Source organism: Buceros rhinoceros, unplaced genomic scaffold (assembly GCF_000710305.1).
Source record: "Buceros rhinoceros silvestris isolate BGI_N320 unplaced genomic scaffold, ASM71030v1 scaffold16816, whole genome shotgun sequence".
NCBI classification, from domain to species: Eukaryota; Metazoa; Chordata; class Aves; order Bucerotiformes; family Bucerotidae; genus Buceros; species Buceros rhinoceros.
Genome location: NW_010417090.1, coordinates 39,578 through 56,086, shown reverse-complemented (window position 1 = coordinate 56,086; position 16,509 = coordinate 39,578). Strand labels below are relative to the sequence as shown.

Here is a 16,509-nt window from a genome sequence, read left to right as displayed (position 1 = left end):
ACTCTTTCCTTGAAGTATTTCATTATTCTATTAAATGTACATTTTTATTTGAGCATTTTTCAAAGAATTCTATAGGGAAGTAATTCACTAAAAGGAGAGATTCAAGTTCAAAAGGTAACTTTTTCAAATACGGTACCTACATTGAAGAGAGGAATCTGGAAGGTCTTTGTGCTTCTGAAGACTGCGCTATCTTTCCTACAAGAGACCACTACTCCCTAGGGCTCAAAATGTTAATGATGGACAGCAGCTATTTTGCCTTCTCTGGGCAATTTGTATGCATTAGGTGTTTTACAAGCATTTCTGTAACCCTCTATTAAGTTACTGGCAGCACACTACAAAATGTATACATTATTTCTATAACCTGGGTAGCTCAATACTCTCAAAGCTCTAACTTCATAGTTTCAAGATTGAGTTTTAAAAAATCCCAAGATAGATCAAATCCTTCTTATCACTTTATCATTCACTTTGAGAGCTTACTCACTTGACAATAGTATTTAAGGTATGTCTGTGAGACCAGCAGAAACTCTAAAGAATACTACTGACAGGATACATTTTTTTCTCTCTGATTTTGTTCACTGAGTTCTTATTTAATCCACCTTCCCTCCCTTGGTAAGTGCAAAGCTTCTCTTTGACACACCCTCAAAGGACAAATATATTCACACGCTTTTGGGTCTTATGGCCAAATTTACATTTCAAACTTTGGAGAAGGAGCTATGCTACTGCAGACGTACCGCCACCCATGGCATCAGCAAAAATGTTCTTGTACATTCTTCATCAAAACCAATCAAATCTTACCATCAAAACTGACTCAAATCTAACCCACAGAATCCTGGCATTAACTAGAAATCTAGCGAAATACCCAGTACAGTAACAATCGTTTCTGCTCAAGACTTTTTTGTCAAATTTCCAAGGCCCCAAGAATAGAAGTTACTCTACTGTTTTTTATTTATTTATAGAGTCAAAAATACATGCAGATATTATAGAATCTGCAGTTATTTTTATTCTCCTCAGTAGGAGGATTTTGCTGTAGTGGGAGGTAAATTGCCCTCTGTTTACATTGTGTGTAAGAAAAGCCTGCAGTTGAGCAGCCGTGTCCTCACGCTGCAGTTACAAGGAGAGGGCTTTCATGGTCTGTGCGCTAAGACTCCGCAGGCCTCAGTTGACCTTTTGGCCACAATTTGATTGCCCTTCACTTTTGTAAAACCATGTATTACACACCTTAAAATCTCCTGAAGAGTCAAAGTATGGGAAAATTATTTAATAATTCCATTCCCAGCCCTTGCAGATAATTAGTTTTTACAGGCCATTATCTACAAGTCTACAAATTAGGGGCTCAGATTCAGCAGAATCATTTTACTTAGGTAAATGATGAAATATTTATTCTGAATAAACTGAAGTAGGCACTAACTTCATATGAATGTATATGAAAAAGTGACTGGTTGTGAATGAATGTAACCATCCACTTAAATACTTTGATGTATTAAGACCCTGATTTGGACAGCATTTTGTATGAATTTATACAGAGTTGGAACTTCAAGAATACAGTGACTTGCTTTTGCACAGTAGCTACTGTGCATTATTATTATGCATATATTATGCATAATAACAACTACATTCAAAGAGAGAAAGGCATTACATTTCTTGTTGGATTATTATTATTACTATTAATTATTATTATTGATAAGTATTTTATTTTGCTTTAATGTTTTAAGAGCTCTTTAAAGTATGAAAACTTAATAGCATTTCACTGCACTCTGTATTCCACTAGAGGTCAGCCTGCAACAGAACCCCAAGCAAACACAGGAACTGCTGCATACTGGTAACACTGATATTATTTTCTTTCTCTATTTTATCTATTAGAAAGATTTCTTCAGAGCCATAACTTAGATCTCTCACTAAAGTGGAGCAACAGGAAGATATAATGGTGCATTTCATTTATGAATGAGCTATAATAAATTACTATGAAGTATTCCAGGTGCCAAATGAGAGAATGCTTTGCCTGCACATGAACTATATTTCACATACTTTAATTTGTCTGACACATAAAACTCATTTGACATTTTGCAGGTATTTCTTTGAAAGGATATTTGGTTCTTGTTGAGCATTAAGGTATGGAGGTGGGGTAACCTGGGTAACAGAAGGTCATTTCCGAGTAGATTGTTGTCCAAGATCAGCTCTTCCAAGTAACTGAATGTTTTCAGTCCTTCTAGTGACCTGCAAACGACAAAGGCAACAGGAAAAATGATACTCCACTAAATCAGGGAGGCCATTATGAGCTGAAATAAATATTTTAACCTTCTCTTTCAGGAGTGGGAATAGTTTTGGTCTGGGCCTGTCAGAAGAGTGAATGACAAGCATTAGTGGCAAGGGGAGTGCTGGCACTGCAACACATCCTTCACATGCTGGCAGGATGAAGGATGGGGGTCACTTAGTGAGTAGCCAGGATCCAAAACAAAAGGCTTCAGATATGGGGCCTGCAGGATGAATTTGTCAATGTCTTGTGCCTTCAGGCACCCAGCCTTGCCTGACCCTAACCTCCATTCCCAAGATAAATAACTCTGTCACAGTTCACCTTCATTCCCTGGACACAAATTTAAGTTGTCATCCATCATTTCTGCCAAGAAGTATCATACCCCGCTAACAATAATAAATACAACTTCAAGTATCATTTCTTAGCAGTTACCTTACATGCAATAATAGGAAATGGAGAAGGTTTTTTTTTCCTTTTTATTAACCACTTAATTTGCTTCTTGAGTCCCTGCAAACAAAATAAAAAGTTCTCTAAAAAATAAAATGTAGAATTACTCCAGACAGAAAAAGCATTTGCTTTCTTTTCATAACTTACTGTCCCACCGTCAACCCACAGGTCAGACTGCAGAGAGCAGCTTTAAAAGGAAGGATTTCACAACATGAAAGTGCAGACGATGGCTTATAAATAAACAAGATTTTGGAGATATTCATTTCTCTGATAGCAAAGTACAGGGGGGAAGAAAACCCAGAAAGAATACTTTAGTACCTTGTGAAGGCATCTGTTCCAGACTTGGTTCTTAATGCTTGTACATACCAATAGGGAAAAAACCCAAACCTACACATTAATCAACCAAGACACAGGGTATATGGAGCATACACACAGACATGCATTCACAGCTCATTCACCTACCAGACACCTAAAGATATGCTGAGATTGCATGACTTGACAGCTGATCTACTATGCCTACCAGTGGGAAGATCATCACTGTATCTTCTGGCTGTTTTATAAAATGTGATGAATAAGGGAGATGCAGTCTATACTATGTATTCAGTTTCCAATGACATTTATACTGAGGTGGTTTCCTCACCCTCCCCTCAGTTTTTGGCAAAGATTAAAATACAGTCAAGGTCCCTGTTAGAGAGTTCTACAGGCAATACTACTGAAGAAAAACACAAATATCATTAGAAAGTATATGGGCTTCACATTACACAGTTTAACATTCATCTTCCAACAAAAAAAAAGTTACCAGTTTTGTAGATACAACTCACTGACAACTTACAAATCCCAATTAGAGGGTGCAAACAACCAAAGGAAATCAAATATGTGACCTTTACACTGGGTACTGTACCTTAAACCATGAATATTCATTAACATTTGTACAACACTGAAACAGTGTATTTCAGTCCACAGACTCCAAAGTGCTTACAGTCTGTTGACTTGGCATTGTGAAAGGGAAGCACAACTATTACTAATGCCATTTTGATGCTGGGCATGAAGAAAATGTGATGTATCTACATCCTATGGCATATCATATTGTTACAACACATTGAGACTACAATTTCCAAAGCTGAAAGAAAAGCCTCTATTATAAATATTATACTGAAACAACCACCACAGCAAGAGTCGCACTTTTTGCACTAGCCTTTAACAAGCTGTTTCAAAAAAAACTCAGTTCTGCCTACATAAACCGAACACGCTTAAGAGCTGTGCAAGCACGCTGTATTACACTAGCTATTCCAGCAAAGAGTTGCAACAGAGTCGGATTTGCCAAAGTCAAGATCAGAAGAGAGATCAGCAAACATTTCAGACAGTGCTTTCCCCCAAGTACCTTTAAAAGGCAAAATAACCCAGAGGAAGTAGCAGTGAGTTTATCAAGCTGTTATGAGTTTCCATTTCAGTTTATTTGACAAACCTAGTTTAGCAAGTTCCCCTTAAATACTCTTTATTATATAAATAGTGGAATATTTCCAAACCTCACATTTCAATGTAGGACTTTGACTTGCCAAAGGAGTTCAGAGAAGGCCACCTCCTTGTCAACACCACAGAGCCTTATGGGATGTTAATAGGTCCTTTGTGAAAAAACATTTCTTGAGCTCTGGTCAGTGTCAGCATCAAAATACACATTGTTCCTGAGTTATGTTATGCAAATATAATACTCTTATCATGAGAATCAGCAAATGGTTGGCAACTGGCAAGGAGAAGAAAGCACACATCCAAAACTGCTGCAGGGGAGGCATAAAACAAAATGACAAGCCATGAAGTGGGACAAAAGGCCTTGAAACACTAGAGGGAGTTGCCTATTGAAACAGCCTTTCTTTCACAAGCCCGGGCTAAACACAAGGGTACTAGTTTCATAGACAGGCAGAGAAAATTGTGCACAAATCTCCTTACACCTGTCTGGTTTTGATAGTTTTTGCCATGTAATGTTATTACCTGCTCAGTTAAAAAGGAACCATGTTACGCAGGGGGCTGATTATTAATTGTTGTTTTCATGTCATCAGAGCAGTGTGCACTTGGTGATTTAATCACCTAAATTCACAGTCTAGGGAGATGGGAGGGGTTGCCACAATACAGAGAGAGGATGTAGCCATTAACATCAATTTACATCCATATGTTATTTTGCTATTCACAGAATTCTTATTTTTTCATCTTAAACAGAAGAAAAAATCAGCACCAAAACAAAATTGCTAAGACAGTTGGTAAAGAAACAAAAAAGGAAAAAATGCATTTGCTACCATTCAGTGATACTAGCTACTAAATTCAAGGCAACAATCTTTATCACCATAATACATAAGGAAATATTGTCCAGCAGTTGTACTCCACAATTTAAAAGTTTTAAGTACAATCCACACAATAGGTTTTACAGTACAAACTTCAGCAAGTCCTGTAACTTGTAGGTGCTTCAATTTCCAATCTGCAGATGGGGAATAAAAAAAGGATTGCCATTGTGAATTAGTATATAGAAAGCATTTTTGAGAATCTGAGGTAGAAGTAAGTACAAAATACTAGCATTTTATTTCTAATGAGGGTGAGATAGCTAATGTACTCCAAGTATTTCCTTATGAGCCCATTATAAAAGGGGAAAGGAGTGCATATATATATACATATATATACATACATACATACACACAGCATAGCTAGAAGCAAGCATACACCCTAAGAGACAAGTATGAAAAAAGGGAAATTCCCCAAGAAAGAGATCTAGTCTAAAATTAAATCTGCACTGTCTTCTCCTAGTTCACAGCAGAAAAGAATGTCTCCCCATTTTGGTATATTCACTCACTCTTAACACCACAATACAACCAGCACTGAAGGGGCAGTGGCAAGTAGTTGTCTTCCCTAGTTTCAAAAGGCTAATAAACATCACTAAAGTATACCGCAGGTTGCTTTTCCCTGCACTAATAACACAAAAGCTGCCCATTATCTCACCCACAGGTACCACCTCCGTTACCTCATTGCAGGGCTCACACTCTGCTCCCAAAGGAGAGCAAGTGCTGCCAGGAGATTTCCATTGCAATTTCCAAAGTCACATCAAACCGACAAAACATCACAACGTATTCAGCACTGCTTCATTCAAACAGAAAAAACTTTAAGTTTCCACTGTAATTAACCCTATCCTCGTTAAGATAATTATGATCAAGCTCCCTGTCACAGCTAATATCACAGCATCATTGCCTATGGCTCACGCTCTGCCCTCATTAGCTTACAAAAACACTTCGCTAAACAGGAAACTGACTCCCTCTGCAATACGACTTAAGATGTTCTGTAAGCAGACAGTAAATAATCCTTTAGAATATAAAGGTCTCAGAAATGTCGTCTTATCCAAGTCCTTCGGCTAATCAGTATGATTTCTTCCAGCTTTCTTTTCCATAATTCATTCACGGTTTGTAACAAAGTTTTAATCATAAAGGAATGTCATGGCAGAGATTTTTTTTTTCTCTACATGTATGCATGGTCATTGTCAACTACACTATTTCATATGGTCCCTCTGACCTGACAGGGATTTGGTTACAATGAAAGTAAAGAGCAGCTCTTCATTTTGCTAATATTTGACAATGAAAACACAAGATTTTATAAATGAAAAAAAAAAAAGGCAGAAGCTAATGGACAGAGCTTGGTACTCTGCAGTTGTCCTTATCTGGAAGAACAAGCTGTTCAGAAGTATATGCTGAAGAAGAAGTGTTCTTCGCATTTTACCCCACCCCTCCATTAATAAGACAGCTGCCTTGTATCTAATGACTTTTTCCTCCTATTTAACAGGAAAAGAGAGAGCAGTTAACAGTATGTAAATGAGAGAGTTTGGCTTTAGTCTTGAAATTGATTTGCACTCTGTTGACAAGAGATACCCATTACCAGAAGTTAAAGACAGAGCTGTTACAAAATAAGAGCTTTTTAAAATACCTTTTTTCTTGACTTTTAACAGATCATGGGAGTGCAGAATCAACACGAGAACCCTAGTACTAGCTAATTTCAGTATTTAAAGAGTAGAAATGTAATTTCTACTTCTCCAGCACCTGCCAGCCAAGGAGCACAAAGCATTTTTTTTTAAACATTAACGAATTACTCTTCAAAAACCTGCTGAGCTTAAAATTCCATTTTGTAGTAAAGCAGAGAGAGGTTAAGCGACTAACGAAAGGTGACCTCCAGCAATTTTCTAAGAGACAAGAAATAAAACCTGACTTCTAGTCCTTCGACTTCACCTCACCAAACAAAACAAAGAGCAATAAATAAATGGTATATATATATATATATAAGAACAGGACAGACACATGTAAGTTTAGATTTTGCATAATTCCCTGGGAATGCAAAACATTATTTTTTATATATTTTATGTTTACTTGCTTTGATTCCTGTGTAATTTTAAATTCCATTTAATCTGAAATATAGCATACAGATAAGGGGAAAAACCCAGGCCATTTCCAACTCTGTTTTGATGGTGGAAGGGGTTCAGTGAATCTTCTGTAAAACTCCCCGTCAGAATTCTACTCTCAAACATGCTCTGGGGGATTCTGCTCTAAACGCACCTCTCATCTGTGAGTACAGAAAAATAAATAATGTATTTTAAAGAAAACAGAGTGGTTAGCATTTAGTTCAAATTCCAGGAAAAAACCAAACAAACAAACAAACACATTCTCACTATTATAATCACAAAAATACTGCAAACTGAAGGTTTATGGTATGTCCTGCACACAGATAGTAATGGCAGATAAACTACAAGTAAAGCAACAAAAAATGACCTCTACATCATGCAAGCATAATAGCTTTTCCTTTCTGCAATGTTACTCAGTGTTTATGGTAATTTTTCTGCATGAAATGTATATGGAGTATGTAATGGACAGTTCTGACATGATTTCTGGACCAAAGCAGAACAACAAGAACAAAAAAAAGTACACCATTGAAAGTAAAAAAATCTCCAAAATTCCTTGTGTGGGCAAGGTCCCAAGACAGATCTGACAAGTCACAAAAGAGGAATCACAAAATTCTGTTCAATGGAGAAGAATCTTACCAGTGTTTCCAAAATATGAAATGGTTTGTTTTGTCTAATGTCAAAGGGATTGTTAGTATTTTGCAGGCTATCTAGAGGTAGCATTTTGCATCACTTGCAGACAATCTATTTCCACCTTTCTGTTGCTAGATAGAAAATATCTAGAAGCAGCTCTGAATAAAACTTAAGGCATGCCTCTGAATATGGTCAGCAAAAGAGAAAATGGAAAGGAATTAATGAGCAGAATCATTAAACAGCTGAGAAAAAAATATCTCCGTAAGAAAAGATTAAACCTGTGTTATGAACTGTATCTACAATTAGTTTCTAAGTCTTTTCACATAAGTCACAATTATCTTTAAGACAACGAATATCCATCCCCTTTTCTTATACACTGAAAGCATACAAGATTACATGGGACACCCTATTACCAAAAAAGATTGGAACCAAACCATCTTCCACAACAATCACAAATCAGAGTTATGTAAGTATGAAAATGGTGGAGATTCATGAAAACCAAGAATCTTCATCTGGTTTTTATAGTCTTGTTCCAAGTCTTGCACAGCAAATTCCACTGCTTAAAAAAACAAACAAACAAACAAACAAAAAAACCCCCAAAAAACCAACCCAACCAAACCAAACCACTCAATCTTTATAAGTCACCACCCACCCTCAGATCTCAAAGGAAACACAAAATCTACATGTTCTAAATGAATACTAAATGTTAAGTTCACAACATTTCAAACCCTTTCCTACCAGTTATAAAACAGAAATGCAGAATTGCTTGAGAGAAAGAGATTTTGTTATTAAACAGCAGCTTCTCAAATGATGGAATTATCTGAAAAGCAACAATGCAGATTTATCTCATCCAGTAGAAGCTCAGTTACTCATAACCTTTACAGCCACCAGCAAAAGATGATCACTTGCACAAGGTGAATCAAACCTTCAGGTGAGGCTCAGTGAAGTACGTACATTTGAGAGGGATGAACGTAGCCTATTTGTTCAAAGTCTTGCAATGAAATTAGAAGAAATTGCAACATCAAAGTAAAATAAACTCTTACAGCTGTGACTCATACAGGTGGATTATTTACCTAGTTGAAAGAAACTACAAAGCCCAATTACAGTTTTCAGTATCAAGACTCTAGTGAAAAAAACAAAACAAAATGGCTCTAACTCTACCATGAAGTAACCAGGCTGACTGGCATAGGGTTCAATTTCTGTTCTAATGAACGTATCAAAGTCTCAGATTTCACTGTGTGCATTTAATACAGCTCTACTCAAGAGGATATCCCATTAATACAGCTCAAGCTTTATCCTTCATGTTAGGCTTCTTTTTGCTTAAGATTTTATATTACATCTTTAGTATTAAAAATGCCAAGATTTTATATGATATTACTGTTACAATTTTGTGTAAATTTAAATAAAATGGCAATCCGTTTAATGCTATAGCCTGTGGCAAGGAGGTTTTCGCATAAGCCATATAAAATATTTTAAAATAACACAAAATGGATCAGAAAATGAGCTCTTAGTCATCTAGTGATCCTACAAGTATCATATAACAAAATACAGTTTGCAAAACACAGCTAAAAATTTCCAAGCAGAGAGCAAGTGACTGTATTCATTCATATGTTATCAAAGGACTTTCTGGAAAAACCACCACTAAAAAGTCCCCACAGTTGAATGGGTGCATCACTTCAACAATATTCCAAAGTATGGACTTAAGCATCCTTCCGCTAAAATTTCTTGAAAGTATTCAATAAAGAATAACGAGGTTAGAGGCATTAAGAGAAAAACTTGGATGTGAGCATTTCTTGCTTCATTTGTCTTTTGACCCAATCTTAACACGGAATTTGGTCCTAATAAAACACATTACATCTTTAGAAAAACACAAGCACTGCCATTTCCTGAACTTGAGAGAATTCAAGGAAGTATTAGTGATTAGAAATAGCAAAAGAACAAGCCAGGTTTTACAAAATACAAAACTACCAGTTGAAAAAAATAAATTAAAAAAAAAAAGATAAAAGAAAAAACCTAAAACCCTATAATGTATTTATTCTTAAAAGCTCCTCTCAGTCTGTGTGCCAAGTTGAGAACCTATTTATAAACCCTCTAAAAACAGTATTATAATGGAAATATGAGCAAATTCAAGTGCAAAGGCAGTGCCATAATGAAAGCTTTACTGTATCTTGGATCAATCTGTCACCCTGCAATTCAGATAGTAACTTGACCCCTCCCCTTTTTGCACACAGAAGGGGGAGTAACAAGCCTGTAGAGTGAGTGAAGTAAAGCCCATTTTGACTACTAGAGTTCAGTGAGAAGGGGAAGAGAAAAGTAATTTTTCTCCCATCTTCCACAACAACCAAGGCTGAAGATTGACAAGCAAATTGACGCACTGCTCAGAGGGCAAAAGATAAATGTTTGATGAATTGGCCATTGCTGGAGGAGTGATGGGCTTCATATGTGCATAATGGACTAGCTGCCGTTCAATTCAGATTGCCTGCCAAGATAGGAAACCATAACGAATGGACCAAGCACAGCCGGTGCCATAAGAAAGTATAATCTGACTAGTTTTAATAAACTTAATAAAAAAGATGAAGCAGAGAGAGGCAAGAGGACTGGCCTTTGTGACCAGCTATAAGAGGTGAGAACGATTAATAGACTGCTCAAACATGATAGCAGAGAATTGTTAACAGTCATAATACAAACCCTCTCATTAGAAAATACCTTTAGAACAACTTAAAATCACAGGTATCTACATACGCACATACCACAGACACTGTTACACTTGTTACACAGTGTATAACTGCCATTTATTTATTATCTCCTTCTGCTACCTACCCTGCTTTGTCTCCCTAACCTCCTTTATCCCCTCTGCATGGTATCGTAGCCTGTACCCAGATCCATACAACATACCAATAGACTTACCAGCAACTCCTCAGAATCAAAATAACCCTCTAATTGAACCCAACAGAATTCAGGCTCAATTTCCAGCATAAAGGTTTTGGCTGCACCACTATATCATTAACTTTCACTTCCAGTGGAGAAACATTTTTTACTGTCAGAAGTGCTCACACTCGGTGTAATTTCATTTGCTTTGCAAGCTATATTTCCACCAAATACGAGAAATTTGCCAGTTATAGCAAAAAAAAACCAAAAACAAACAAACAACAAAACAAAACAAACCGGAAACCTTTCTAGCACAGACAAGACAAAGTTGCCAGCAATAGTCCTTTCAATCTGGATTTGGATGCTGCTCTCCATCTGTACCCATAACCTCTAAGTTCTGACCTTTTGTAGCACTGATCATCACTGATGATCACTGATCATCATGAAAAGACATCAAAACCAAAAAAAACTCTTGCAGTATTTTATCGTGTATGGGTACATAACAATGTAGAGTCTGGTAATTACCACCATTTTCTTTGTGAGTAGCATAAGAACACAGGGCCATTTTTGCTTTCCCTTCCTCATTTTTAGCCACATGAGTAACAGTGGCTCACTTTCTGAAGCTTACCAGACATCAAGACCTGAATCTGTGACTGAAAATGCTAGAGTCAACAAGAGAAAAACCAGCCCTGACTTGTAAAGCAGCAGGATTAGACCAACAATCTATTTCTTTGTTAAGAATCAAAGGGCAAGAATGCACCTTTGTTGTGCATATAACACACAGTGCTCGGCCAGGCAGAACTGTTTTTCCTTTTAGGTAGAAAAAAAAATCATGAAGAAAGAAGGGAATTGCAGAAAGATCCTCTTGACTGAGTGCAACTAAAAACATTACACGGAATAACACCATCATGATGCATGTTTGTTTTCTTGTTTTTACTTTTTTCCCTTGATGATGAAAAATAAATAACTGCTTGGGTAAGTATTCAGATTACCACCCCCTCGATGTCAGTTATGTAGCCTGTGTCATATTTTAAACAGGAATTATTACATGAAAGACGGATGTCTAGTTTTCAGTATAAATTTTATCCAACTGCAAAAGGAAAGTAACTCATTATCAAGCAGCTCAGTAAGGCTCCCACTACTGAAGGAAATAAAGTTTTATGACAAGAGGTTCTCTCCTCCCTCTCTCCCCCTGTGAGTGAGAAAGTGAGTGCAAGAATAAGACAGAAAGGGAAGGCTCAGGAGTGCTGGGTGAATTATAGACTGCCTCTCAAGATTCACAGCTCTTCGTGGTAGGAGGTTAATATTCTCACATGTCATTAGGTCTGCTGGCTCTACTGATGGCTCATTGAATCAGGCAGCAAATTATTTCCTCATGCTGCAGAGGACACCAGACTTCAAAGGGAAGGAGCCAGGGTCAAGACGGCTCTCCAGTTCGATTAATGAGTTGGGATCAGCAGAGGTTGCCTGTAGGTAAGAATGTGACTGAAGCTTTTGACAAAGATGACTTTTTGAACAGGACTTGACCCAGGCCGCTCACTCCTCTCCCTACCAAATTTTATTTCCAACATTTGCCTCTGACCGACCTGCTCAGGCCTGTTGGGATAGTTTTGACCTCCTCAGTCTTTGTTAACAGACACAGGAGCTGTCTGCCTATATTTGATGTGTTTCTCCCTAAAGGCCACATCAGCTTATCCAGGCTCATCAGAATACTTTAGAACCGCACAGCAACATAAGATAGAGTAGATTAATTTCAAATTTTATATTTTCTCATGAAATTTGTTGAGAAGGGGGAAGAAGAAAAAGACAACTAGAAGATATTTCAGCTTTCAACAATATTAAGAAAGATTACTATATGCTGTTAAATGCAGATATGAAGAACACAAAGCTTATTAGAAGCATACAACTTACATATTAAAATTATGGAAAAGCAGAAAATATATGTTCCTGCTAACATGGATTTGCTGACTAAGAATATTCCTAGCAAATAATGCATTATATAGAATATTTCTCTAAAAAGTTTTTATTTTTATTGCCATGGTAGCAAGAGATTAGAGACGATTAAAACTTACTGGACATTGCATTCACCTCTTTCTATACAGTCAGTGGTATTCTCTGTTTGATGTTCCAAATATTTTAACCTATATTTAAATAGATTTAATAAAGTACTGACACATTGTTTTTTGATAAGATCTACTTAAACTGCATACTTTCTCAAATAAATATGAGTAACTGAATCAATACGTAAGCCACTGTTAGTGAGCTTCCAAAAATCACATAGCTTCTGATTATTGAAAAAAGTTTTGTCAATTATGCCCACAAAATTGTTCACACAAGCTTCTGAATTTGTTACGTGCTTATAAAAAAAAGTCTAAGAATATTTTACACCCTTTTGTTTCCTGAGCAAGGATCTAGGTTACCCTTCAATATTTATTTTAATCACAGAACAACTTTTAATACCCTCTTCTTAATTATTTTGCTTATCAGCATTTTTAATGCTCATGCACTTGATACACGCTAAGTTCACAGCATACTTAAAAAAAAGTGTAAGGTAAAATATCAGTTCTGAGATGTCCAAGAACGGCAAAAAGGTGACAGGTCAAGTTTGCAGGTTTAAGTTTTATGTTAGTACAAATGCCTGAATCAGAAGGCTACATGTCTAGTTTTGAAATGTCAATGCTTTTCTTTTTAAATGTATCGAACAAACAACAGTTCTTACAGAATGTAAAATAAAAAGCTGGGACATTAGTGCCTTTTGAAGTTCAGATCACTTAGGTGCCTTAATAGTAAGTTAGGAAATTCAACTTTTGGTGTATCTTCAAAAACTTTTTAATGATCTCCACATACAAGGCAAATTTTCATCTTTACTCTTCAGTGTTTCTTTTTGCACTCAAACCATTATTTGTAACAGATTTCCTTACTGCAACTAGCATTTAAGCCCAAATCTAGTAAACAGATATAGGATATAGGATAAAATCATAGAAGACCTATGCTCGACTCACCAAATAAGAATAACTAGAATCCTTTCAAGCAGACTGCCTAACTGCTAAACAGCTCATCTTCCACATGGACGTGCTTTACTCTAAAAAACGAGTATACACAAGCAAGACACAACTTTTTCTTTCACTTACGCCTGCACAATTTCCAGTGAATCTTACATTATGCAAGTAGAAGCTTGCAACACCAGAAAAGCTGTAAGAGGGGAAACACTTTTTCATGGGCTTGTTTAAACAAAGTAACTGTGTTACTGGGTCTGTCATCAGTATTAATATTATATCCTGTTTTATCTCTTTCTGGAAAGCTATAGGCGCACCAGAGGTCATTTGTGAAATATATGTGTGTGTCTTCTATAATACTTAGCAGGAAGATATGAATCTCATGTGGAAGGACAGGTCCAGCTGAAGTAGGATGTAACTGGCCAGTCTGACGTGCCAAGGGAGAAAAAGAAAATAGTTGCATTCATGGCAAGGAGGGACCATCTCAGTCAATACAAAACAGTGAATCACCAACAGTTTCCAAACATGATCAAAGTTTCTGGTTTCTGGCAGCACTAAATCAGAAATGATGGCAGCATGGAGAGGCTGCATTGCTGAGACACCTGGACCTGAAGCGGTACCTGCTGGAATGCTTTCCATGAATCCTAGAGAAGATGGATACAGCAAGTGGAAAGGTGACCTGCTAAGTATATTCAAAGACCAACTTTTGTATTTATCCTTGTTTCCATTCCTAAAATTAAAAGGTTTCAGTCCAGTCTTACTAAACAGAACTTTCTTTTGCTTTCAGGCATGTTTGGTGTTTGAGGTGAAGGTAGTACCAATTACCACAGTACAGTGTTTCTAGAGAAGTAACAAATCTAAATAAAGACAAAAAGAACAAAAAGTCCTGTACCTAACACGAGATGAATTAGAAGTAGTGTTAGCAGTGTTTTATACTAACTTGGATAAAGTCCATCTGGGGAACTGTCAGGGCAATTATGGAGTTTGGGAAGGAACTTGTAAACTCATAAATCACCCTTGCAAAGAGCAGAAAGCAAGGAAACACCATGACTTTTGGGAATCGTTACCACACACTGCACTCAGTCAAACACTGTTCTATGATAACTGCTCAGGACTAACTGTTTGTACAACTTCTTTGTGTTACTGGGCCTTGTGGTTATCATGCAAGGATTTATATATGTGAGTTCAAATTCAGAGATAAGCATGTGCTTATATCTCTCTGATTTTTTATAATGCTTTAATAGAATGTCTTCATTAAAACTTTAGTCAAATTGGAGGGTTTTGCATTTCAATAAACTCTTGCAACATGCATTAAAATTGTTTACAGAAGTGTTTAAATAATTAATAAATGCATGGTCAAAACAAAGTTATTCATTTACTTCAATGTTCACTTTGGCTTTTATTTTGTTTATTTTTCCTATTGCTCACATTATGCCACATAATGAGTAATATTACCTCAGCAATGGGAGCATACAGTATTTAATAGTGACAGCCTCTGATATCACAGAGATTATCACACTCTGAAATGTGGGCAAATAAAATTTCCTAGAAACACACACAGTAGACAACAAATACATTTCTTCCAATTCATACCTAATTTAAAAAAAAAGAAGATGCACATCACAAAAGTGCTGGGTAATGTCCTCTGGTAAGTGTCCTTCATTTCTACACAGTAAGTATATGTATTTAATATTGACCCATACAAAACACTGGCAGGGAAATATAGCAGGTGATAACCTTACAGCCCAAGAGGATGGACTGCGGAATCTATAGCAGGCTTTTTTATACTGTTTTTTTCCCCTTTCAATCCCTAAAATTAATAAGATTGTCCAAAATCTGATAGGGAAAGTACAAATCAGCGTAGATCCCACCCACAAAAGATACATAACTGTGGATTTGATAAGCTACGGATTAGGAAGAAGATGATGATGAACAATTACCAAAACACAGATCATATCAATATATTCTTAGATGGTCACTCTGCCTGTACATATTCCAACGCTCTTCTCACGAGACAGCAATACATGAAGTCCTAAGGACACATTAAAGGGACCATCCTAGTATCTCCTAGAGCAAGATAACCACGCAGCAGCTTCACAGGGACAGTCACCCACTGTGGCCCATGATGGAGCACTCTGACAGGAAAAAGCCACCCCCAAAAAACATACTAGTGTTCTCTCCGTACACTGCCCTGGAAAGCGGCTCAGGTCTCTGTTCAGTTATTTTTCTATGCCCAAGAAAGAGATTCAATACAAGCTTTTCCACAACAGATATTCCACACACAGATCAGGAAAAGGCAAGCAAAATGAAGACAACACTGAACTACAATATCTGGTCTTTTTTCATGTTTTACTGTCATGCCAATACACACAAAGCATACTGAGGGATGAAAAGACTTGATTCAAAGCAATATTATTTAAAAATCAACACTGTTTTCTATCATATCAGAATAAAATCAAACACTGTAGGAACCTAAGGTTGAAGGCTGAATAAGCAGAACAGGCTAGTATCTGAGGATGTGCTGTTATACACACTGTCAAACAATTATCTAAGTCACACATTTAATATAGTTCAAATATAAAAATTCAATACAAAATCTGATAAAGTACGTAGTTCAAAGTTTGTTTCAAGCTTTAGCTGCTGAATAAATGTTGAAGCAAATTAAAGGTGTAACCCAGAGTAGAGGCCTGATTATGTGTTTTGCCACTGCCTCGAGATTTTTAGTCCAATTACCAGTAAAAACAAAAACATGAGCAGCTGTCACTCACTATGCTTGAATCCTCAGAGCGTAAATAATAAAACTTTTTGTACAAGTCAAATTAATAAAAAACCTCAAACCCTACCATCTCACCGCATGAGTTGAATTGTAAACCCAGTGCTACTTTGTGATGCAT

At 36.7% G+C, this 16,509-nt stretch overlaps 1 protein-coding gene across 1 annotated transcript in view; it reads right to left on the bottom strand.

Moving 5' to 3' along the window:
* Window positions 1–2,252, bottom strand: part of LOC104495133 (chromosome unknown open reading frame, human C10orf11) — a gene marked incomplete at both ends in the record, with an annotated part of 20,371 nt that extends 18,119 nt beyond the window's left edge. Inside the window, one exon of the mRNA XM_010138063.1 lies at window positions 2,088–2,252. Within this exon, the coding sequence (XP_010136365.1) occupies window positions 2,088–2,252 (165 nt within the window). The remainder of the gene's footprint in view (window positions 1–2,087) is intronic.
* Between the last annotated feature and the right edge of the window lie 14,257 nt (window positions 2,253–16,509).